This window comes from Leuciscus leuciscus, assembly GCF_965113295.1.
Source record: "Leuciscus leuciscus genome assembly, chromosome: 17".
Lineage (NCBI taxonomy): Eukaryota > Metazoa > Chordata > Actinopteri > Cypriniformes > Leuciscidae > Leuciscus > Leuciscus leuciscus.
Window position 1 is genome coordinate 30,007,827 of NC_138741.1, and position 26,969 is coordinate 30,034,795.

Sequence of the window (26,969 nt, forward strand, 5' to 3'; positions counted from 1 at the left end):
GGGCGACTGGAAATGTCAGTATTGCAGTGAGCAAGCCTGTTGTAATACACGCATGCCTGCAAACAAACGCCAGCACGTTGACACTCTCTTATAATACTCGCGCTAACTGAGTTACAATGTGTCTCCCCCTGTGGCCCAGTGGCAGACTCTCAGGTTTTTGCACGCGAGAGACCCGCGTTCGATCCCCGGGTCTACCAGCAGATAAAATTATGCCGTCAACGCTCGCTCTGTCAGTTCCCTGAAAAGGCGACTGCAGATGTGTATTTTGCAGCCAACGAGCGCATTGTACAACCCGCTCGCCTGCACCCAAACACCGTTTCTATGGTGTTCCGTGCGTCACTGGCGTAAGGGGAAAAAAAAGGGAGTTTTTCTGGTCCCGCTGCGGACGGACCAACCTCCTTTTTCCTATACATTTCCCATTCCCCTCTGGAATTCAGGCGACTGGAAATGTCAATATTGCAGTGAACAAGCCTGTTGTAATGCACGCAGGCCTGCAATAAACGCCAGCATGTTGACGCTCTCTGTTTCTATGGCAACTTCTCGCTCGTTCAGTTCCAGTAAATGTGACTGTTCCAGTGTATCCTGCAGTAAACAAGTCGGTTCTGTCACCCGCTTGCCTGCACACAAACGCCGTTTTTACGGCTACCCAGATAAATCCCATAAGTGTGAATTTTCTGGTGTCCCGGCCACGGCCGATGGTGCTTTATGTGTAGAAAGAATGCCCACTGCCCAGTGCCCATCTCTACACACAAGCACAGCCCGTCACACAGGGCTCGCGCACATGAATCGACTCAGATCGATTGCGCTTCAAACATGGTGAATGTGCCCACTAACACCACGTTATGCATGTCTCACGGTTTCTGTAAAAACGAAACCAATGTGGATTCGCTTCACTCAAGCGAACGATGCTTTCAGTGTGGTAAATGTGCCCGCTGTCCCGCGCCCACATCCACACATAGACATGACAGTTCCTACGGGAACCGCCCAGCCCTCCCCCTCGCGGTTGACCACCGCAGAGGAGTCGAGCGCGGGCAATCTGCCCGCTGTTATCAGCGCGCCCCATGCCTCAAATGTCACGAGCGCGACGCTTGTGTTACAGCACTCCGAAGCCTCCCCATCGCTGAGCGAGCGGAGCGCGCTTCGTATTCAACCCCTAGCTATTCATGCGGACGCATGGGCAAAGCTGCCCGGGGTTTCGAAGTGGGTGCTGAACATTATAAAAAGAGGCTATTCGCTACAGTTTCGCCGACGCACTCGCCGCTATGTGGCGCGCGTCGAGACCACGGTAAAAACAGAAGTAGCACATTTACTTCGAGCCGAAGTGGCGAAACTATTGAGCAAAGGGGCCATAGAGCCTCTCTCTCAAGTTCAGAGCGAAGGAGGGCTATACAGCAGATACTTCCTGGTACCGAAAAAAGACGGGGGTCTCAGACCCATACTAGATCTAAGGCAACTGAACAAAGTGCTTGTGAAGCAACAGTTCAGGATGCTCACGACCAGACAAATCCTTGTGCAGATTCGCCAAGGAGATTGGTTTGTGTCAATAGATCTGAAAGACGCGTATTTTTCAAATACAAATAGCGTCACGTCACAGGCGATGTTTGAGATTCGCCTTCGGGGGCCAGGCATATCAGTACACAGTCCTGCCGTTCGGTTTGTCCCTGGCACCCCGTACATTTACGAAGAGGCATTTCAGAATGAGAGGCATGCGAGTACTGAACTATTTGGACGATTGGCTGATTCTAGCGCAATCTCGCGCAGTGCTCATAGAACACACGACCATTTTACTCGATCACCTCGAGGATTTGGGTCTCAGTGTCAATTGGGCGAAGAGCTCTCTGTCACCCAGTCAGAAGATATCTTTCCTGGGCACAGAATTGGACTCGCTGTCCATGATAGCGCGACTATCACCACAGCACGCGGTAGACATTCAATGCACAGCGAACTCGTTTCGCTGCGGCGCGTCTGTCCAGCTCAAGAAATTTCAGAAGATGCTAGGTCTCATGGCCTCAGCATCATCAGTGCTCCAGCTGGGCCTGCTCCGCATGCGCCCGCTGCAGTTTTGGCTGAAAGCGCGAGTCCCACGCAGAGCGTGGGCATCCGGTTCGCTTCGCCTCAGGGTCAATCAGAAGTGCGTCACAACTCTGAAACCTTGGAGAGTGAACGACTGGTACCAATCAGGTGTAAGCCTGGGAACTTCCTCGAGGGTGAGAGTGGTGTCCACGGACGCGTCCACCTCGGGATGGGGAGCGCTGCCTGAGGGCAGACCGTTCTTCGGCCAGTGGTCGGAACGGGAAAAGCTCCTGCACATAAACTGCCTCGAAATGACCCACAGACAGTCCAACTGCTGTGGAAGAAATTCGGCAGAGCGGAAGTAGACCTGTTTGCGTCTCAAGAAAACGCTCACTGTCCGGAATTTTTCTCCAAGAGCAGGAACGCGCTGGCCCATGTGTGGCCCCGCCGCCCGCTCTATGCTTTTCCCCCCGTCTCTCTCCTGCCTCAGGTGATAGAACGGATCAGGGAAGAAGGATGCTCAGTATTGCTGGTGGCACCGTTCTGGAAAAACCAACCTTGGTTCCCAGTCGTGATGTAGTTAGCAAGTACTGCCCCGTGGCCAGTACCAGTGAGGAGAGACCTCCTCTCACAGGCCCACGGCTCGATCTGGCATCCTCACCCGGAACTATGGTCCCTTCATGTCTGGGCCATCAACGGGTACATGTTGGACTCCCTAAAGGAGTATTAAACACGATCACGCAGGCTAGAGCTCCGTCTACGAGACGGCTCTACTCCTCGAAATGGTCAGTGTTTTCGGGCTGGTGCACAGCCCATGGTGTGTCACCCACAGACTGTGGTGTGACGGAGGTGTTTTCCTTCCTACAAGAGCTGTTGGATGAGGGCAGGGCCCCCTCCATGCTCAAAGTTTATGTGGCGGCTATAGCAGCGTTCTCAGGAACAACGCTTGGTCAGTCAATAGGAAGGAACGATTTAGTCATCCGCTTCCTTAGAGGGGCTAAGAGACTGAATCCTCCCAGACCTCCCTCAGTCCCCGTATGGGACCTTTCTACGGTTCTGGAAGCCATGAAAGGTGCGCCATTTGAGCCTTTACAGTCAATTGATTTGAAACACCTGTCTTTCAAGACGGTGTTTTTGCTGGCTCTCGCTTCAGTGAAGCGCATAGGGGATCTACACGCGCTCTCTGTGAGTGCGGCGTGCATGGAGTTTGGGCCTAATGACTCAAAAGTTATACTCAAACCTAAGCATGGTTATGTTCCAAAATCCCTCAACACACCGTTTAGGGCGCAGGTTATCTCCCTGTCAGCCCTACCGGTCCCTGATGAGGAAAGAGACGCGAGCCTCCTTTGCCCAGTCAGGGCATTACGAGCTTATGTGTCTCGCTCGTCTGTTTTCAGACAGACGGAGCAGCTCTTTGTTTAATTTAGCGGGCGTTCTAAGGGACTAGCCGCGTCGAAACAGAGCCCATCCAGATGGATAGTTGATGCTATAGCGCTGGCATACGCCTCCAAGGGCATGCAGTGCCCGTTGGGTGTCAGAGCGCACTCCACGAGAGGCATGGCCTCTTCGTGGGCCTGGTCAAGTGGGATTGCCTTGCAAGATATTTGTATGGCGGCAGGCTGGGCCTCCCCGTCTACATTTATAAGGTTTTATAACCTAGAGGTTCCCGCCCTGCAGGCCAGGCTGCTGTCGGTCTAAGTTTACCAGTATTATCTGACCTGATGCTATCAGCTCAGAATGCTGCGTCTACTGAGCACAGCTCAATGTTCGACAGTAAAAAGTAGCAGCACGAGATGTGCCTGGGCAGACTGTGTAAGACCCACATTCCCCCATCAGTTCAGGCCGTACCCCGCCCTGTCTGTATGAAATTCGCGTCTCAGCGACGCTGCCATATGTGGAAGAGTGCGGCTTCGCCCCTCCCTCTTCCCGGACTCCCTGTGAGTTCCCTGAGTGATTGTGCACTATATGTACACCGGGCTTTCGCCCTTGGGTCTTTGGTGTCAGATCTCAGCATGCACGGCGTTTTGCATTGGGTCCCCTAGCGTAAGATATCTTACGCAGTACGAGAGACCTCTCGTAAGAGAACGTACTCGGTTACTAACGTAACCTCGGTTCTCTCTAGAAGAGGGAACGAGTACTGCGTATCTTGCCGTGCATGCACATGCTCTGGTTGCTTCGATGATGAAAAACCAGATAATAGCTGCCTGCGAGCGGTATTTATAGGCCTAGACCACGGCCATTTCGGCGGGACGTGACGCAGCGGGCGCGAAGTGCCCTGATTGGGTCTGGCGTCACGCCAGGCCTCGCTCGATAGGCTGCTGCAGTTGCCGCAGAGCAGCCAATAGGCGCGCGAGCTGCCTCGCCTATGTCTGCATGCTGCCGCAACGCGTTTTGCATTATTACAAAATTAAGGATAATTTTTGGCTTCAATATCTCGCGGAAAAAGGATTTTCCCCTAGCGTAAGATATCTTACGCAGTACTCGTTCCCTCTTCTAGAGAGAACCGAGGTTACGTTAGTAACCGAGTACGTTTAGCCATCTCCATTTGAGATTTGAGATTTTCTGCTTAAATGAAAGTGTCATTCAGTCGGTCTGTGTTCTGTCACGAGCTGCGACTAAATCTGCGATCAAACCTTCTTAGTGATGAACTGCAATAAATCCAAACATGGATCTCGACTATATAGCCTATTGATTGTGATTGCTGAATAACTGTTCTTATGCAGCTCTGTATGACAATAAGTCTTTTTTGCTGTTGTTTTAATAGAAAAACATTAAAGGTCGCATATGGTGAAAATGTTTTTTTATGGGATTCTGTGTGTCATATTGGCTCGGGGTGTAAATTAAAAGCTGTTAAAATGTGAAATCGCAAAATAGGCACGTTTCCATTAAAGATGTGCGCAAAACTTTTGCGTTTTTTTTCTTCTTCTAAATATCGCTAAAAAACTATTGCGAAATGATGGCGTTTCCATTAACCGATGTTATGCGACTAAAACGTCATTTTTTCCTCTCGCGATAAGTCGTTCCAAAAATCATGGCAACGGACGTTAGTAAGTTTATATATATCACAGCCACGTACCGCACTAGACATTATTATTATTAATGGAAGGAAACGTAGGCGTGTTATCCAAACTTTAATGGCAAGGAAAGACCCTTATTCTGTGAGCGGCACATATGAGGTGTTTCTGGGTTTTTCTCACTCATTTCTGCTCCGAGGTCTTGATTGTGGCATTTCTTTGAGGTTTAGAATCCAGTATTTCTGTCATTCTTTTGTCTTTTATGAATTTAATAAAGAACTCTGTCTCGTGTATTCTGTCCAACACCGCGCCTTCTATGTCAGGTGACTGTAAATGCACAAAAACTGTTTCCATTGCAGTTTATTGCTAGCCTGACTACGTCAGACTTCGTACTTCCGCTCAATTTCATTTCGCTTCTGTACTCAGTCTGAGACAGCGTCATAGCTTTCCATTTTCCTCCGGCCTGAAAACAGCCGGCCAATCAACGAACAGAGGGCGGGCTGAGAGCCGTGACGTAGACGCTGATTGTACTGTGGATGCGTAGATTTACTTCACATAATCTGCAAAAGTCGTTCACAGCCATGTTCACTCCGGTATTTCGCTTGATGGTTTTGTTTTCGCAACATACATGTGTTTACAGTGGAAGTTAGATGCGGCTGAGCATGCGCATAACACACGCCATAACCAGACGTTATGTGATTGGCTTACGGGTAACCAATGATTTTAAACTTCAGACAAGCGCCCCCCCGCGAGAAAGAAAACGCTTTTCAATTATGCCATGCCAGACTCTGTCTACGAAGCAAAGCGAAGTAGCAGAGTTTGGTATTACCAGGCTAGTTTATTGCAGGCGAAATATTCCTTTATCGAATTGCCTGAAAAACCACCTCATGCGAGCGTTTTTGGGAGTTTTTGTGAAATTACGCCATTTTTCCACCCCCCACAAAACTAGACCGCCTCCCAGCTAAACGGGCCAGTTAGAATTTGATGTATTTTGCTACGTAAAACCCGGGTAACCAATGGGTGTCCTGTTCCAAAACTCGAACTAGCCCCGCCCCCTTTCTCGAATCCGAGAGGAAGCGGGAGTCATGTCTGGAGTTAAGTCGTCCCTGAAAACCGGCCATGAGAAATGCATCATTTTATAAAACTACAAATAAGGTCGTACTACATCGTCTACCAGCGGTCACAGGGGACCTTCATGCTGCTGACACCGCTGCCTTTTCCAGGCAACAGCGGCACACAGAGAGCCGGGGATAAGAGTAGGTGGGCATGTGTCAGGTAACGCTATGTGCCGTTCACCGGAACATAAACACAGACACATCACCGAAAGTATGATAATAACATGAAAACTTATCATTCACTCTAGTCTAAGTGGTTTCTGTGACTTTCAAACATGAACGTGAACATTCCATCCAGCAGCGAATCCAAGCTTGTGGGAGGGGAGAAAAAGGCTCTCAGAAAAGTGTGGGAAAATCAACCCAACTCTTTTTTTTTTTCTTTTTTTTTACACTATTAAATTAGTGTTTAATAGACACATATAAATGGTACAAATATAAGTTTACCATATGGGACCTTTAAAGTGATTTGGATTCATTGCATTACTAGGAATTTGAGTTTTAATTTGAGAGAAGTTTATTGTTTTACCAGAAGGCCTATATGATAAATAGCCTATAATAAATCAGGAAACTAGATGAGGTAAAATAAACCATGTGTATAGGTTTACATTCTCTTGATTTGTGAATATTGAGCTGAAGCTTGACTTTACAAAATTAAATCGCAAATCAAATTTCAATCGCAATATCTGTCCGAATAATCGCAATTATATATTTTCCCCAAATCACACATCCCTACTGGCAAGCGCTCCCCAGTCCGTCTTGCTGGCTCATTCAGACCATCAGGCTCAGCTATGTGATTCAGTTCGCCCGGCGTCCCACCATGTTCAGAGGCATGCAGTTCACTTCAGTGAAAGCTGTCGATGCCCATGTCTTGGGAACAGAGATCGCTGTCCTACTGGCGAAGGACGCGATCGAGCCGGTCCCTCCAGCTTGTAGCAAATTAGCTCTATGAAATATTAATAATCAATAATAACTGGTTATAATTGATTATGAATATTTGGATCAGTTAATATAATTAACTTAATGTTGTAAATTAATATTACAATCAATTAACCTGTTTGTCCCGTGAACACTCAGTGTTAATTGTTTATTACTTCTAAGAAATGTACATTTCCGGGGCATGGGAAATGTCTTTCTTACTTTACAGTACTACTAAGAGCAAGTAGTCAAGATCTATGACTAGTAGGGGTGTCGAAATTAATCGTTTCTACGATGCATCACGATGCTGACGAGGACGATTCGGTATCGGTTCAGTAATAGACCATAACCGATTATTATGTACTGACTCTTTTCTGATGTAATTTGTCGCGTACGTGCTTTGTACACAATGGCAGAGGGAGGTGAGACGCGAGTGCGACAAAATTAAAAATGCTCCAACTACTTTAAAAGCCTAGATCTGGGCACATTTCGGCTTTTATGAACAACCTGGTAAGCACGACCTGCAGAAGACACGCGCTGTGTGCGCTCATGTCACGCACAAATAGAATATGCAGGAGGTAATACCACTAACTTGATAAACCACGTTAGCCGTTTTCACCCCGAGCTGTTAACGCCTGGCAGAGTCTGACTGCTTTAGAGTAAGCGGATCCCGAAAACCAAAAACAAATCATCCACCCGCCCCAATAATTTTCTCTGATATAAGTATCCGCACCCGATGGTCAAATTACAATTATTCTGTGTTGTTACGTGTGATTATAAATGGATGATCGTCACCTTCAACAGCGGACTCGGCGACGGTTGATGCGCGCATCTTTAATGGTAACATAATACACTGATTAATGAGCTCTGCTTTTAAATGAACATTTCTTTAAAACAAATTTTGTTTGACATATTTTCCTTTTCTTAATAGCATAAACAAGCTTTACTCCCTTGAAACTTAAACTGGAATGTCACTGTTTCTGACTTCCCGAACAGGCGAGCACACGCACACACACATCACTTTTGAAGTAAAATTGAAAATTGAGGATGCAGTGCATCGTGATGCTTCGTGATATCAAATTGAACTGAATCGATGACATGATAATCGTAATCGAACCGAACCGTGATACCAGTGTAGGTTCACACCCCTAATGATTAGAGACTCCTGATATGAGCTTGAGACACGGACAACTTTACGTGTGACATGAACAAGATTTTATTAACTTGACTAAGCACTTAAACTACTCTAACATACACATACAAACATGCATACAGTTAACCAAAGGAAAGAGAGCTAAAGCAGAATACAGGAAAGCAAGAAGTTATAGCATTGTTTTAAATTCAGCAGATCAACAGCCTTGAGCAAACCATCAGTTTAGTTCTAACACGCCCTTCTTTAAAAGGGGTAAGGATACTTAATGTATCAATAATGAGACTAAGTTTGATACTTGCATGTCTCGCCCATTTTAATTAAACTGTCCTGATGCAATTTGTTGAGGCTCCAGTTGATATTTGCTGATGTGGTCTTGATGTGAGAGAACCAGTGGGAGTCAGAGGATCTTTGGTGAATGGAAAGACAAGGCCGCAGCCTGGCACAAGCTTGGGGGTCCTTAGAAACTTCTAGTTCAGCATCATAACATCAGGATTCCAGAAAAAAGTAAGAGAGTAAGAGGGCTGATCTTGTGATCAGTGATTTTTAAAGCGTGAAGATGTCACACGTTTAAGACGTTTTTTCCTTTGGAGGGAATTTCTTTACGACCCATTGTTCAAGCAGGCCCTTGAACATGTAGTTTGATTGGATGTTTAACACAAGAACCTTCAAGATTCTTATAATACTAATGTGTCTCAAAGTTAGCAAAATATAATGTAAATTAACAAATGGGGGATGAAGATTGGAGTTTATAGAGACCAAACATGCCACACATATGATTTTGGTTAACCATAGTATGCAAAGTCAGATACATTAACCCATTAGAGTTTACAAGAAAACATAGGCCAAACAACATAAAAGGAAATTCATGAGATGGGAAAATTAGATACATGTTTATACATTTGTCAAGTGGTTATATATAGAATATATAGGATTAACAGGGTTTATTTCTCCTTCTCAGTAAGAGTCACAACTCTCTGCAAATTCCTTTTGGGCTCGTAAATTCTTATCAGTCTCAATGTGTCCTGTAACAGGACACCAAGTTTTGCCAGTGTGTTAGCTTCATTTGTGATGTTAGTTTTGGGGGAAGTTTCATAGACCTTTGTTGGGAGAGTGAGTTTGCTGGATTATTCATAAAAAAAAAAAAGAATAATTTGTGTGTGTCTGATTGGTCTTTATCGCTACACTCTTTATCTGTTACGGAGGCCAGCAGAAGGGAAAGGCTGTCTCCAAGCAGAGGATGGCCCATTGGATAATGGATGCCATCGCCCTGGCTTACCAAGCACAGGGTGTGCCTTGCCCGCTCAGGTTGCAAGCTCACTCTACTAGAAGTGTTGCATCCTCCTGGGCACTGGTGCATGGCGCCTTGCTAACAGATATTTGTAGAGCTGCGGGCTGGGCACATTCGCTAGATTCTATAGCCTTCATGTTGAGCCGGTATCCTCCTGTGTTCTCACCTCAAGTGGTCAGAGACACAGAGAGGCCCCTGCTTAGTGTCGGCTTACTGCGCCTAACGGTGCTTATTCTCCAGAGAATTCCCGCTGGGCAAACCCTGTTGAGTCCTCCATCGCCCGCAGCAGATGGACGTGGCGGAGCGTATGGCGCCAGGCCTACATCTATGAGAACCGTAATGTGTGACCTCGAGGGGATCCCATATGTGACCCGTCACGGAAACCAGGGACACAAGTCGGCAGCACAACTTTCGAGCAAAATGAGAAAGAAGCGTTTTTTTTCAAAATTGGTGATTTTCGTTTTTTTGCAGAATCTGTTAGTTGAGATCACGAAGAAGCCTCTCCATGTTTGAGATAGCAGTATTGGTATATTTAAAAGCGTACATTTTGATGTTGAAATCGGCTTGTTTTTCTGAGATTCTAGCACGCAGTAGGGGCGTGTCATTGTCGGTGTGTATTTCCATACTGAATTTAAGCCGGCGTGGCTACTTATTATGCAGCGCTCTGGCCGGCTCTATCTGATTTAAACGCAACGGATTGAAGCGCGCGTCGAGTGAAGACAATGCAGTGTGTGCGCGAGCCACACGGGTAAACACTGTAGCCTATCTGCGCCACTGATCGCAGCGGCAACGAGCACTTTGATCACTTGATTTAAAAAAAAAAACACATTTCAGCGCTAGTATCTTATTTAAAAAACGAACGAAATGAATGCTCTGCCAGTTAACTGGAGATGATTTATTTAGAGAATTTGTAGAATTGGTACATTCAGGGGGGAGGGGGAGACGGGGGAGCTTTACAGGGGGTATGACTTATCTAAATGAGATGTAAATGAGCCCTATTGTCATTCCTAGAAGGGCGAGAACTTGCCAATCTTTAGAAGCAGATTTCTACCATTTCAGGTTTTTTTGAGTGCCTACCTTCAAATGGCCACAACTTCTCAGTTATTATCAGATTTACATGTGTTACACATCGTTGGAAAGCTTGAATACTACACTTTCAGAATATGTGAATAACTCAAAATGCCCCAGAACCGACTTGTGTCCCTACTTTCCGTGACTGGTCACATATGTGTATTCTTCCATGGTAAACTTCTAAACGGAAGCCCCTTTCTTTCCCGTGGGGAAATCCCCCTTTGTGAGGCTGGAACCATCCCCGAAACATTCCATATATAGTTTGGGTTAGTCCATATGTAAAACTCCACATAACTCTCTGTGGGTAGGATGTGGATTCCTTTTCCAGTGGATCTTAGTGTTATCCAATAGTCTCACTGAGTGGTTCATGTGGAACAGCAGTGATCGACATTCTATGCGCAAGCCCTGTCCCATCGACAGCCTAGTAGGCAGGAGGGATCAGGAGGCTTACGCAAGATGCTGGAAGGGGGCAGCAGCTGTGGCGGTTTGGTAGAGATTCCTATCCTATTAGTTCCCTGAAGGAGGAAAAAGAGACGCCACGTCCCGTCGCCACAACTGCTGTACCACCGCTGGGTGGCCGAGTCACCGGCTTGGCTCCTCAGCGAAAACCTGAAGATGTGATCACCCGCTGCTCATTATATACCTGCGCTGCGAGGCGAAGCAGCTGATGCAATTATCGCATGCCAATGTGCATTGGCTCGTTTAGTTACACTCAAAGTAGATTGGCCTCTCTAGCGAGATTCCTATTCGTCGGTCAGTCCGACGTGGCATCTCCGTTCCCTCCTTCAGGGAATGAGGGTTACATACGTAACCAAGACGATCTGTGAACTAGGGGTGTGCCATATCATACCGTCCACGATAACACCGGTATAAATGATAAAATGATAAATGCAATTTTTTTTTTATCATTTTACACATGATAAAAAAGTGTCATATCGCGATATCAATGATATAGCGACGAGATGGCGTATGACACATTTACGTTCGCTAGCGCACACAACAACAACACCTGTCTAAAAGTAAGAGCAGCATGTCAAGCCTCCAATAACAATTTAGTACCTAAAAAAGGAGCTACTTCAATAGTATGGAAGTGATTTGGTTACAAGAGGTCAGACCTCCAACAAAGCACAATATTTAGCAAAATATGCAAGAAAACTGTTACCGCTAAAGGTGGAAACACAACAAACTTGTTTAACCACTTGAAGCAAAGATTCACTTTAGCATGTAGATTGTATGAGTAGCTTAAATTAATCCACACTGATTATAAAATCAAATCAATCATTTTAAAACTTTCTCCGAGACGCAATTTCACAAGTGTTCAGCGGTGCTGCGTCCTTCTCTCTCTCTCTCTCTCTCTCTCTCTCTCTCTCTCTCTCTCTCTCTCTCTCTCTGAAAATGGGTTGCACAAGGCAACCGTCAAGCGCTGCAGGCGTCGATGCTACACTCTCGCGTTTAGGAGTCGAGACATGACGGAATTGTCACTTGCACAATTGGGCCAGCAGTGCATCGTAACTAAAGTTTATCATTTTCACGTCTTTTTAAAGGAACCGTATGTAAGATTGTGGCCAAAACTGGTACTGCAATCACTTTCAAATTACTGTAGAGCGGTGTATTCACAAACAACCTCACAAACAACTCGCGAGTAACAAAAGTTATTTTTCGCGGATTATATCGCTTTAACGGGGGGAAAAACACGCAAAATTGTGTCAAAATTCCTGTCTTGGTTAGTATACTCGTAAACACAGTCGGTTATGTCTTAAATAAGCATAAAACGCATGTGACAGTGTGACAGACAGTATAATGAAAACAGTAATGGATCCATGCACTAGCTCTAAAAGTGATAGCAGCCATTTGTGTCTGTCATTAATGTTGTCGTCAAAACAACAAAATAAAAGATAGCTTTAATTGTAAGGAATCAGAATTAATAGCCTATGTATTTAATTTAGTCAGGACTCAGGACTAAAAGACGATCAGTGTTATTTTACATTTGATTACTTTATTTAGTTTCTGGATACCTACCCAAGACCCATTAGACCTACCCAAAAACTCTTTATTTCTCTTTATTTGTATCCTTATTATTTTGTATAAATGTTTGCTACTTTTTTCAATTTAATTCAAAGATTGAAATCAAGCCCCATTGTAAAAATGCAATGAGTAAGCAAACATTTTCTATATCTTCATAAATATCACTATCGCAAATATTCTTGAAATATTTTGATATAATTTTGAGGCTATATCGGCCACCCCTACTGTGAACATACTTTAAGTAAAAGCAAAATTTGGATTTATTAATTTTTAAACAACCACTTTTCCCATTTTTTTAGGTTTCAGAAGGTTTTTGACCAAACAGCTAATCAAGAGGAAATCTTTGAGGCCATTGCAAAGCCTGTTGCTGATAAGTGAGTTAAAAAAAAAAATTCTTCTCTGAAAAGTTGATGAAGCATGCTTTTAAAGCATAACAATTCACAAAAAAAATATTTTTAAATGAGAAAACAATAGATATGTATACTATTCAAAAAAATTATAAAAAGTTTTTGGACACAAATGTGATGAAACATGCCAGTAGTTAATGTACTGAACTACATCTTTAGGACACCTATGTACTGTACATCTAGTAAAAGTAACTTATGACTAAATTAAGGATCACTTACATGTACAGTATATGTTGTTATCTATACAATAAAGCTTGTATGTGTGGCTTGAGTGTTCAACTATCTTTTTGAGGCCATTTTAAGATACTGACATAAAATCATTTAGAGGCCTGGGTATACTTCAGCCTGCACTGCAAAATCATGATATCATCATCAAGTTAGAACATCCTCCATTTCCCTCAGTAATCATAGGGTCTAATCTCACTGATGTCACACATACACTTTAATTTTAAGCTCCCTTTTAAGTTTAAAACCCATCCCACAATGAACTCTGAGGTATGATAGTTGTTTGGCCTGAATGTAGACCACACAGTGAAAGGATGTGAGTTGAGATGAAAATGATTAGTGAAGCTAAGCTGTTATAGCTGTTACACTAGGGGCAGTCATGGCCTAGTGGTTAGGGAGTTGATCTGGTGACCCAAAGGTTGCTGGTTCGATTCCAGAACCGGTGGGAAATGACTGAGGTGCCCATGAGCAAGGCTCCCCGCAATCGCTCCCCGCAATCGCTCCCCGGGCGCCACACAAGGCTGCCCGCTGCTCTGGGTGTGTGTATCCACGTTTGCAGTGTGTGTGTGTGTGTTAACTACTCACTACTCTGCTCCTAATGTGTGTGCATTAACTTGGATGGGTTAAATGCAAAGGTCAAATTCCAAGTATGGGTTACCATACTTGGCCGTCACGTGTCACTTTCACTTTCACATGTCTTGTTCCCTTACCACTGAACAGAGTGCTGCTACCCCAGCAGATGAGGCTTATAAATTTATCAGCAACTTCATAGGGTCTCTTCTAAAACTTTAAGGAGGCCATTGTGAGAGTTTGGAGTTTTTGTCTCATGAGACAAGTGTGAGAATCAGAAGACTCAAGAAAAAGTAATCTGTCTAGGAGAAACATTTGAGATCTTAAAGAGACGCCACGTCCCGTCGCCACAACTGCTGTACCACCGCTGGGTGGCCGAGTCACCGGCTTGGCTCCTCAGCGAAAACCTGAAGATGTAATCACCCGCTGCTCATTATATACCTGCGCTGCGAGGCGAAGCAGCTGATGCAATTATCGCATGCCAATGTGAAATTTTCTTTTCTCTGGGAAGTGTCCCGGTTCTGGTTGACATATATATGCAATAATAAATGCAGCCTAACTATCCTTTACTTGGATGTGAATTATAGAAATGTGAAATGTGTTTTCCAGGTTAAAGAGATGTGTTTTTAGTCTATATTTAAACTGACAGAATGTGTCTGCTTCCAGAACAAGGCTAGGAAGACTGTTCCAGAATTTGGGTGCTAAACAGGAAAAGGATCTACCACCTGCAGTTGTTTTTGATATTGTAGGTATTATTATTATCAGCAACTGGCCAGAATTTAGAGATTGCAATAGACAAGACAGACTATAATTCGTTAAGAGCTTCCTTAAAGCTGCAGTCGGCAAGTGTGGCAGATTTAGGGGACTTAGCCAAAATGTTGAATGTTTTTCAACTCTTATGCCCCTCCCCCACTACCACCAAGCACCTTCCCATCGAGTTTGCGCTCGTCAGTGCGTGTGCACCAGATTTTCTGTGAACGCACCGGTCTCTTCAGCATCGAAGCATCATTTTCTTTTCCTTGGTTGTTTTGGACCTCCTAGCTCTGGTTGTTAACCGAGGAATTGGAAGCTTGTTAGTAGATTTTCTCTCCGCCATCACGCTTCATACAATCCAACACACCTGCGAACTTCAGGCGTGTGTATGTGATATTGTAACGTGCGCAAGAGGGGATCTGTGGCATGTGCACGAACTGTGATTGACAGTCAGATCTCACACAACCCTGCGCTGATTGGACCAGAAGAACCGGGAGCGGTGGATTTTTGCAAAACAAATAACAGGCTCCATGTGGATGTAGAAGCGCGGGTTTTTTCTAAAACCGGCTGATTTATATTGTTCTGTCGGAGCATAGTGTCGGTTTCAGTGAATATGATAAAAAAAATCTTGCCGATGGCAGCTTTAAGTACTGAGGAGCTAAACCATTTAGTGCTTTGTAAGGAATTAGCAAGATTTTAAAAGGTATGCAATGTTTAATAGGGCGTCAATGCATTCTTGACAGAAACAGGCTATGGTCATACTTCCTGGTTCTAGAAAAGAACTCTAGCTACAGCATTTTGGACCTGCTTGAGTTTGTTTACTAAGCGTGCAGGGCAACCACCAAGTAGAGCATTACAATAATCTAGCTTTGAGGTCATGAACGCATGAACTAACTTTTCTGCATTTGTCATTGAGATCATATGGCGAAATCATGAGAGTAAAGCAAAGGGAGATATTTGCTTTTAAAGAAATCGCTTTTTAAGGACTACAACAAATGGCTGGTTGGGACTAAACGACATTCCTCCTGGGTTAGGGACATCACCAACCCTAAAATTTACATAAACCCTGTAACACGTAACACGATTTATAGATTATCAAGACAGAATATGCTAATCAATGACTAGAAGATGAATTTAGAACTACACATAAGCTACATATATTCATCAACTAACCATTCAGAAACGTCCTGTTGCATTCTACATGTTGTCACCTTTTCTTGAGTCTCGTCTCCATCATTGTCTGAATCCGGTTTGAACATAAAAGGCTAAAAGTTTTTTGTAATTTTCAGTGCATGTCTGTGTGAGTGCAAGCTGTTGAAGCTCCGCCCTCTGTGCTGGGAGCAGCAGCTCATTTGCATTTAAAGGAACAAACACAAAACGCCTCGGTTACGACTGTAACCTCGGTTCCCTGAAGAGGGAACGAGCGTTGCGTCGAGAAATGACGCTATGGGGAACGCTTTGCGTGATGACGTCTTGAAGCACATGTAAAATCAGTCCAATGGTGTGGCGGAACGTCAGAGGCGGGTGACGTCACGTACCAGGAAACTATAAAAGCCGGCCCAAAACAGAAAACGAAAGCTTCGTAAAAGTCTGAAGTCGGGCTGACAGGCATGAAGGAGATATGGCAGGGCGACGCAACGCTCGTTCCCTCTTCAGGGAACCGAGGTTACAGTCGTAACCGAGGCGTTCCCTTTCAAGGGAACTCCCGTTGCGTCGAGAAATGACGCTATGGGGAAAACCTATACCAACGCCTCCATAGCTACAAATGTCTGTCCTGTGTGAAATCCGTAGAGCAGCACTAGGAAGACAAAACATGAGACCCTGGAGCAGAGTCTAGATCCAGAGAGTAAAACCTGACGAAAGTGTGCGGTGAGGACCAGCCTGCCGCATCACAGACGTCCTGTAATGAAACTCCTGATATAAGGGCCTTAGAGGCCGCCATACTCCTAGTAGAGAGCGACCGGACAGCCAAAGGAGAAGGCTGTCCAGCCGCCTCAAAAGCCAGTGAGATAGTCTCAACCACCCACTTGCTCATCCTTTGCTTAGACACTGGACCTCCCTTGTTAGGGGAGCAAAAGTCACTTTTACGCCACAGGGCAGCTCTGTGGACATACGCGTCTAACGCCCGAACAGGGCAAAGCAAATTATTCCTGGTCCGATTTCGAAAGGGAGGAGGACCTCCAAGTGCCACGAGGGAAACGAGATACCAAAGGGTCTTTCCCCACAGACATTCCACCCAAAGGACTGTGGTAAGCACCTACGGCCGCCACATAAACCTTTAAAGTGGACGGGGTCAGACCTGCAGTGAACCGGTCCTGCAGGAACTCCAGAACTGTACCAATTGGGCAGTTGACTGGATCCCACCGACGGTCACTACACAAAGAGGTGAATACTCTTCAGTTCAGGTCATAAAGTTTCCTCGTGGAGGGAGCTCTGGACTGTAGAATGGTCTCAACAACCTCAATTGAGAGACCTGACTCTATGAGCTGGGCCCCCTCAGAGGCCAAGCCCACAGGTTCCACAGTTCTGGCGGGGGTGAAATATTGAGCCCCCTGCTTGGGACAGAAGGTCCCTCCTGACGGGTAGCTCCAGAGGATGCCCGTCGAGGAGGGACACAAGATCGGGAAACCATACTCTGCCCGGCCAGCGCGGGGCTATAAAAAGCAGGCAAACCCGGTCCCTGCGAACTCTTTCCAGAACTCCCGGGAGCAGAGCAACTGGGGAAAAGGCGTACAGACGTAGCCTCGGCCACGTCTGTACCAAAGCATCCAGTCCCAGAGGAGCTGGATGCATGAAGGAGAACCAAAGTGGACAGTGAGACGTCTCTCGAGACGCAAACAGATCCACTTATAATTTCCATATCAGCTCCACCACCTCGGGGGTGGAGCCACCATTCCCCGGGCCTCGGCCCCTGTCTCGACAGAGTGTCTGCTCCTATATTCTGGACCCCGGGGATGTAGGCTGCCTTGAGTGACAGCAACTTCCCCTGGGACCACAGGAGGATATGGCATGCCAGCGCAAACCCCCTTGATATAGGCGACTACCGACGTGTTGTCCGTATGTACTACACATGGTGTGCCCTGAGACCTGTGATAAAGCTCCTCAGAGCCCGGAAGACAGCTAACATCTCTAGGCTATAGAATGCCAGGAACGATGATGGTCTTCCCACAGACCTTGAGATGAGCGACCCTCAGGATCGCTCCCCAACCCGTGAGGGAAGCATCCGTCGTTAGCAGTTTGCGACGACAAGGAGCTCCCAGCACTGGGCCCTGGGATAGGAACCAAGGTTTCTTCCACATAACCAAGGCACGTAGGCATCACCGCGTGACCTTGATTGTGCGAAATGGGTTGCCCCTCGGGGAAAAACCCTCTGGTCCTGAGCCACCACTGCAGGGGCCTCATGTGCAGCAGTCCAAAAGGTATCCCGTTGGAAGCTGCTGCCATGAGACCCAACAGTCTCTGGAACTGTTTGACAGTGAGTAGCTGGCCTAGCTTTACACTTCTCACAGCTGCCAGGATGGAATCGAAGCGTGGCGATGACAGGCGCGCCTGCATCGACACTGAATCCCAAACCACGCCTAAAAAAGTGGTCCTCTAAAATGGAGAAAGCACACTCTTCTTGGCGTTCAGCCGTAACCCCAACTCTTTCATATGGGCGAGAACAACATCTCGATGTTGAACCGCCATCTAATGCGACTGAGCTAAAATCAACCAATCGTCGATGTAGTTCGTGATGCGAATACCCCGGAAGCGCTGAGGCGCCAGAGCTGCATCCACGCATCTGGTGAAAGTGCGGGGTGATAAAGCCAGGCCGAATGGAAGAACTCGATATTGGTATGCTTTGCCCCCGAAAGCAAACCTCAGGAACTTCCAATGACACGGACGGATGGAAATATGTGTCCTTGAGGTCTATCGTGACAAACCAGTCCTCGGACCTGATCTGTGGCACGATTTGTCTCAAGGTTAACATTTTGAACTTGAGCTGCATGGCTAACTCGAAGATCTAAAATGGGACGCAATCCCCCGTCCTTTTTTGGAACTATGAAGTACCGGCTGTAAAGCCCGGTTTCCCTGTTGGAGGGGGGTACATATTCTATGGCCCCTTTCTCTAACAGAGTGTTTACTTCCTGTTCCATAACCAGAACCTGCTCGGGGCCCACCACTGTGGGCAGGACCCCCATAAACCGCGGTGGGCGTTAATAGAATTGTATCTAATACCCTTTTTCCACGGTCTGCAGGACCCAACGAGAAACATTTGACAGTAGCTTCCACGCTGTCAAAGATTCTACTAGAGGTACCAGTCTCTCGAGACTGGTTTCTGGATTTTGTTGCTGTTGAGTAGTCGGTTCGTCGCCCTGTAACGGCGCACCGGCAGGGAACGACCAAACAGACTGCTCCAGCACCCTCCTCAGAGGGGGCGGGCATCCCGAGGCCACTACGTTTCCGGGTGGACCTTGAGATATGTGCTCGCCGGAGACCGCTGCGCCCTGTAACACCGGAGGCGGCAGGGTTGGCAGAACGGTCCCCTGAGGGCACCGAAGAGAGACGGCACCGTATTTTTCTCCTGCTGTTGAGTAGTCAGTTCGTCGCCCTGTAACGGCGCACCGGCAGGGAACGACCAAACAGACTGCTCTAGCACCCTCCTCAGAGGGGGCGGGCATCCCGAGGCCACTACGTTTTCCGGGTGGACCTTGAGATATGTGCTCGCCGGAGACCGCTGCGCCCTGTAACACCAGAGGTGGCAGGGTTGGCAGAACGGTCCCCTGAGGGCACCGAAGAGAGACGGGCACCGTGAAAAGAGGTGTTAACCGCTCTGCTTCGGGGGGACTACCCTCATTTGTCCTGAGCCCTCAGACATCAGGACTTTTTCCCCAGCAGCCTTCTTGGCGGTAATAACGATCCGCAGATCCGTTTTACCCCTCGAAGACTGCTGGGTTTGAGAGCGCCCTCCGTGTCCCCGAGATTTTCGTGGGGGAGCACGGGAGGAAACGCTCTGTTTCTGAGTGGCGCGGTGCTCAGCACTCTTTTTAGAGGAGTGAGGCTGCTCCCGCTCAGCAGCCTCATAGAAAGAACGGCGGGGGAGAAGTTTCTGAAGTGCAGCCGCCTGTTTTGAAGCTTCTTGTGACTTCGCTACAGCACTATTAACTGCGTCTCCAAATACCCTTGCGTGGATACTGGTGCATCTAAAAGAACATGTTTTTCTTTGTCCTTTATGTCACTTAAGTTGAGCCACAGATGCCTCTCAGTGGCCACCAGGGCTGCCATAAAGCGGCCGATGGATTTAGCCGTCTCCTTGGTGGCCCTGAGAGACAAATCTGTGGCTCCACGCAGTTCAGACACCGTAACAGCACTAATACCCCCGCCATCCTCAGAATCACCCAATAACTCAGCCTGGTAAGCCTGCATTATGGACATAGTATGTAAACACGCTGCAGCTTGACCGGCGGCGGCATAAGCTTTATGAACCAGGGAAGATGTAACTTTTACTGGCTTGGATGGAAGTGCAGGAGCCTTCAGAGAAGATGCCGTTGCTGGAGAGAGATAGCTCGCGAGCGTCTCTTCCACCTTCGGCATCTCCCCATAACCATGCTCTTTATAATTGTGAATGGATGAATAGTGTGATGTTTGTGCAGTATACACTCGATATGACACTGGTTTCCCCCACGATCTCCACACCTCGGTGTGGAGATCGGGGAAAAACGGAAGGCTTCTGCACTGAGGCTGTGCACGAGATGGCAGGAAACGTTCGTCGAGCTTGCTTTTCGAACGAGCGCCCTGCCTATCTCCTGGCCACTCAATAGATAATGCTCGACAGCTCTAATAATAATAATAATACATTTTATTAGTAATGCACTTTACATTTCAGCGAAATCAAAAAGTGCTAGAGTGATAACATCAGCTCTAGTGATAACATCAAGCAATTCTTCAAACGCATGAGACTGAGGTGGCGAATCCTCAGACTCAGCGTCAATACTAACAACGTCCAACTCCTCAGAGCTGGACAATTGCAGTATTGGTGCCTCCATCGGGGGGGAAGAAACCGCAACGCGTGCTTCCACACCCTGATGAGAGGCACTGGATCTATCAGAAGGAGGCTGAGATAAGGCAGAGCCCGTCTCAACATCCACTGATAGATCCATTTGCGAACCCCAGGTCTGTGATTGCCGCCGTGCCTCGGCAGCGGCGGGACCAGAGCCCTGGGGAACGCGATCGGGATCGGATCACGATCGCGGGATCGCGATCGTGAACCGAGCCAAGCGGGATCGGAGCGAACGCAATGGAAGCGCGTCGCAATGCACACAGTCACCACCCTCGAGTGCTGACTGGGCATGCTCCTCACCCAAACAAACAACACAAAGAGTGTGAGTATCACCTCCCGTTAAATAACGCGGGCAGGGATGGACACACACTCTAAACTGCTGCTTGCTCGCCATACTGAATATATATATATATATGTGATATAGACAGACAACACCAAATATACAGACAGATTTCACACAGAGCGCAACTGAAGACTCAGAAAGCTTTCGTTTTCTGTTTTGGGCCGGCTTTTATAGTTTCCTGGTACGTGACGTCACCCGCCTCTGACGTTCCGCCACACCATTGGACTGATTTTACATGTGCTTCAAGACGTCATCACGCAAAGCGTTCCCCATAGCGTCATTTCTCGACGCAACGGGAGTTCCCTTGAAAGGGAACTGTGTGTTTTTGCTCACCCTCAAAAATTGACAATTTTAACATGCTATATACAAATATCAGTGGGGTATTTTGAACTAAAACTTCACATACACACTCTGGGGACATCAAATACTTATTTTATATCTTGTGAAAAGGGTATTATAAGACCACTTTCTATTCAAGAATTTTATTGAATCTGAATTAAAAAAAATACAAGCCAATAAAGTAAAATAAGCACACTTTTATTTAAAGTAACACACCAAAATTGGACAAAAAAAATAAAAATAAATATCATATTAAATATTAATATATTATTCTTCATTCAGTTCTGCAAGATTTTTTTTTTACCAATAATCAAAAATAAGTATAGTCCTACTCCTACAAAGCTATTATTATCTGAGCACGTGAGAAGAGCGTAGCGGGGAGCGGATCAGTGAATGAGAGGGTAGCGTCATTTTACCAGCGTTGCCCAGCACGGCTATATCAGAAAACCGCACCATGTTACAGCACAGTATAGGGCTATTGCAAACAGAATTCGATTCAGAATTCAACAGAATGGAAGGAGTATTATTGTACCTGTGCCTAAGAATAAAGTACCAAAATCTTTAAATGAGTACAGGCCGGTAGCACTTACGTCTCTGATAATGAAAACATTTGAAAGGATGAAGGATGCGCTTCTGACCACGGTACAGGCTAATTTAGATCCGCTTCAGTTTGCCTACAGGTCAGGCAGGGGTGTTGATGATGCGATATGTACCCTATTAACCCTCTGGGGTCTGAGGGGTTTTTGGGGTCCTTGAGATGTTCTGACATGCCCTGACATTTGTGCTTTGTTCAGTTGCTTATAAACATATTAATGGCAAAGGTGTAATTACACTCTATTTAGCACAAACAGGGCTACCATAATATGTGAGCAACATGCATGTACATGTTTGTATTTTTGAGAGAATAATGTTTATGCATGGTTATTGAAAAAACTAAAAACTAAAGTTTCTGAAATAAGGCCACAAAACACATACTAAATATGTGACAATAAGACTTTTGACAAATGGATGTCGTTGCCTAGAGTTTTTTCTTCAAAATGATGTGAAAATCATCCTGCCCTTATCATTCACATAACACAATACATTGATTTAAATCTTGTAAAACACTTTTTGTTTGTAAAGGCAATATGCGCAAGGGGCGTCAACCATTCAACAGCATCATGCATATGTAGTGGTTCACACCTGAGGAGACAATGGGGCCCGCATACTTAATGAGCCATTCATTCAGGTGTGTCACCTATAGCCACAAGAAAGAATGCAAGAGCAATATATATATATATATATATATATATATATATATATATATATATATATATTCTACCAAATTGGTTCACAGTTGGAAGCATGTAAAAAAAAATGTTTTAATTTTTTTTTTTATAAATTGTGCTTGCAAATTGTATAATATCCAAGGAAAACATGTCTAGTAATTGTGCAGTTAATTCTCATACTGTATTTTCAGTTTTGGAATATGTATCCTCTCCCCAAATTTGTCAATAATAAAACACAATAAAAATTATTTAAAGAAAAGGCTTATATTTACCTTTTAAAATTTGTTTACATCTACCTTGTAAATATATATATTTTTTATTAAAAAGGTTACAATTACAACAACAATTGAAGTGTAATCTTTCTTTGTAAAAACTAAAGTATACATTTTATCATACATATTTCAAAGTTAAGGATTCATTACTTCGAATATAGCCTACATTGACAAAACATACTATATTTAACATATTAGCAAAAATTGGCAAACAAAAGCTTATTTGAGGTGGCAGATATTTTACAGTAAAAATGTGTAATCTATCCAAAACTAATCAACGAAATGTTGTCTTTCATTTGTCTGTAACATAGGTCTTTCGTTTTTATTATAAGGAATATAAATGTTAATTTGCAGTTTAATACGTTGCTTATACAAATACATTTTATTTCAACATATTTCAGTCGATTTTTACTCAGTATAGCAAAATAGTTTGCTAAAAGCAGATCATTCATTCACACACAGAAACGCAGTTCAAATTTAAACCGTCTTTTTGCGAGTTGTGGTAAACAGTGCATCTCTGCCGTTCATTCATTCACACAGAAACGCGTTCTCTTACGAGAGGTTCTCTCGTACTTGCGTAAGTATCATACGCTAGGGGAAAACCTCTTTTCCTCGAGATATTGAAGCCAAAAATTATCCTTAATTTTGTAATAATGCAAAACGCGTTGCAGCAGCATGCAGACATGGGCGAGACAGCTCGCGCGCCCATTGGCTGCTATGCGGCAACTGCACCAGCCTATCGATAGAGGCCCCTCATGACGTCATAACCAATGAGGGTGCTTCGCGCCCTCTACGTCATGTCCCGCCGAAAGCGGGTGGGGCTGGGGCTATAAATACGGCCCGAGAGGCTGGTTTGGTCAGTTTTTCATCTCTTCAGCGAGCCTACGCATCGCTGGATCCTGAGAGGAAGCCACGCCGTCTGATTCAAGCACTCAGCGGGATTAGTTCTGCATCTGAAGTTGCTGGTCGACAACTCGCAGCCTTCAGTCGCCGTTCCTGCTCACGCTTTCCGGCGTACATATCCTTTTCTCTGCTACTGTGTTTTGTGTATGTGTGTGTTCGCCGCCGCGACACACACTCTCATTGCACTAAAAGAGCCGGGCGTCTTTTTCAAGACGCCCCTTTCCTGAGGACACGCAGCTCTCGCGCTCGCTGACGGCTGCTGCCCTCACTGCGAGCTAGTTACTGCCTATGGTGACTCTGCGGACTCACCTGGCATCCTTCTCCGAGACTGCTCCCTGGAGACCCCCCCCCCCCCCCCCCCCCAACCCCCAACCCGCAAAGCTTGCCGGTTCGCCCGCTTGCCTTGCCTGCTTGGAGGATGATACCTGCTCTCCCTCTGTTCGAGCCGCGCAAACTGCGCCGTTCACAGGGGAAGCTGGAAGCAGACGGTCGGGGTTAGTTTTTCTTTACGTACAAGAAAGCTACCCTGCCCCTGCGCCCCATTCACGCGTCACTCACCGGCGAAAGGAGAATAGAGTGTTTATAGTCCCGCCGAGGCTGGACTGACCTGAATTTCTCGCACATTTCTCAGTTCCCTGATCAGGCGACTGGAAATATAAATATTGCAGCGCCTGCAAGCAAACGCCGAAGAAAACATGTTGACGCTCTTATATGCTCGTGCATCTGAAAGCCTTTGTGTTCCCCCCTGTGGCTCAGTGGCGGAATCTTTGTTTTTTCGCACGAGAGACCGGTGTTCGAATCCCGGTCTAACGGCAGATAAATTATGCCTCCAATGCTTCGCTCTGTCAGTTCCCTGAAAGGCGACTGCAGATGTGCATTTTGCAGCCAACGAGCGCGTTGTACAACCCGCTCGCCTGCACCCAAACACCGTTTCTATGGTACCCGTGCGTCACTGGCGAAAGGAGAAAAGAGTGTTTATGTCCCGCTGCGGCCGGGCCGAATTCTATTTCTCACACATTTCTCATTCCCCTCTGAAGTTGTTCAGGCGACTGGAAATGTCAATACTGCACGCACGCCTGCAAACAAACGCCAGCATGTTGATGCTCTCTGATAATACTCGCGCTAACTAAATGCCTATGTGTCTTCCTCTGTGGACCAGTGGCAGATTCTCAGGTTTTCGCGCGAGAGACCCGTGTTCGATCCCGGGTCTACCGGCAGATAAAATTATGCCGTCAATGCTCGCTCTGTCAGTTCCCTGAAAAGGCGACTGCAGATGTGTATTTTTGCAGCCAACGAGCGCGTTGTACAACCCGCTCGCCTGCACCCAAGCACCGTTTCTATGGTTTCCGTGTGTCACTGGCGAAAGGAGAAAAGAGTGTTCCTAGTCCAGCTGAGGCTGGACCGACCTCCATTCTCACACATTTCTCTGGAAATGTCAATATTGCAGTGGACGAGCCTATTGTAATACACGCACGCCTGCAAACAAACGCCAGCATGTTGACGCTCTCTGTTTCTATGGCAACTTCTCACTCGTTCAGTTCCAGTAAATCCGACTGTTCCGCTTGCCTGCACACAAACGCCGCTTTTATGGCTACCCAGATAAATCCCATAAGAGTGTATTTTTCTGGTGTTCCGGCCACGGCCGATGGTGTTATGAGTGTAGACAAAATGCCCACTGCCCAGTGCTCATTCCTACACAGAAACACAGCCCGTCACACAGGGCTCGCACACATGAAATCGACCCAGATCGATTGCGCATTAAATGTGGTAAATGTGCCCACTGCCCAGTGCCCACAAACACTACGTTCTGCATGTCTCAAAGTTTTCTGTAAAGTGAAACCAACATGCATTCGCTCTGCTCAGGCGGACAATGCTCTCAGTGTTGTAAATGTGCCCGCTATCCCACGCCCACATTCACACATAGACATGACAGGTCTTACAGGACTCGCCCAGCCCTCCCCCTCTCGGTTGACCACCGCAGAGGAGTCGAGCGCGGGCAATCTGCCCGCGGGCAATCTGCCCGCTGTTATCAGCGCGCCCCCTGCCTCAAATGTCATAAGCGCGACGCTTATGTTGCAGCACACTGAAGCCCCTCTGTCGCTGAGCGACCAGAGCGCGCTTCGCATTCAACCCCTAGCCATTCGTGCAAACGCATGGGCAAGGCTACCCGGGGTTTCGAAGTGGGTGCTAGACATTATAGAAAGAGGCTATTCGCTACAGTTTCGCCGACGCCCTCGCCGCTATGCGACGCGCGTCGAAACCATGGTAAAAACAGAAGTAGCACACCTACTTCGAGCCGAAATTTCGAAACTGTTGAGCAAAGGGGCCATAGAGCCCTTATCTCAAGCTCAGAGCGAAGGAGGGCTATACAGCAGATACTCCCTGGTACCGAAAAAAGACGGGGGTCTCAGACCCATACTAGATCTAAGGCAACTGAACAGAGTGCTTGCGAAGCGACAGTTCAGAATGCTCACGACCAGAAAAATCCTCGCGCAGATTCGCCGAGGAGATTGATTTGTGTCAATAGATCTGAAAGGCGCATATCTTCAAATACAGATAGCGTCACGTCACAGGCGATATTTGAGATTCGCCTTCGAGGGCCAGGCATATCAGTACACAGTCCTACCGTTCGGCTTGTCCCTAGCACCCCGTACATTTACGATGTGCATGGACACAGCGCTTGCACCCCTCAGACTACAGGGCATGCGAGTATTGAACTACTTGGACGATCGGCTGATTCGAGCTCAATCTCACTCGGTGCTCATAGAGCACAGGACCATTTTACTCGATCACCTCGAGAATCTGGGTCTCAGAGTCAATTGGGCGAAGAGTTCTCTGTCCCCCAGGCAGATAATATCTTTTCTGGGCACAGAACTGGACTCGCTGCCTATGATAGCGCGACTGTCACCACAGCGCATACTAGACGTTCAGCGCGCAGCGAGCTCTTTCCGCTGCGGCGCATTTGTCCCGCTCAAGAAATTTCAGAGGATGCTAGGTCTCATGGCCTCAGCATCATCAGTACTTCAGCTGGGCTTGCTTCGCATGCGCCCGCTACAGTTCTGGCTGAAAGCGCGAGTGCCGCGCCGAGCATGGGCTTCCGGTCTGCTTCGTCTCAAGGTCAATCAGAAATGCATCGCAGCTCTGAAACCTTGGAAAGCAAACGACTGGTACTGATCAGGTGTAAGCCTGGGGACTTCCCCGAGTGTGAGGGTGGTGTCTACAGACGCATCCACCTCGGGATGGGGAGCGCTGCTC

The 26,969-nt window shown here is 46.5% G+C and overlaps 1 protein-coding gene across 4 annotated transcripts in view; it reads left to right on the top strand.

Annotated features, from left to right (window-relative positions):
* The window catches only part of kif6 (kinesin family member 6), a 166,574-nt gene that overhangs the window by 25,814 nt on the left and 113,791 nt on the right, over nt 1-26,969 (top strand). For 3 of the 4 annotated variants that reach the window (XR_014199205.1, XR_014199206.1, XM_082143467.1), the window contains exon 3: nt 12,894-12,968. The exons of the other annotated variant lie outside the window; for it this stretch is intronic. Coding sequence is in view for 1 of the 3 variants with exons in the window: in XM_082143467.1 (XP_081999593.1) it covers nt 12,894-12,968 (75 nt within the window). In the remaining 2 variants the exon portion in view is untranslated. The remainder of the gene's footprint in view (nt 1-12,893; nt 12,969-26,969) is intronic. 4 annotated transcript variants of the gene reach the window in all.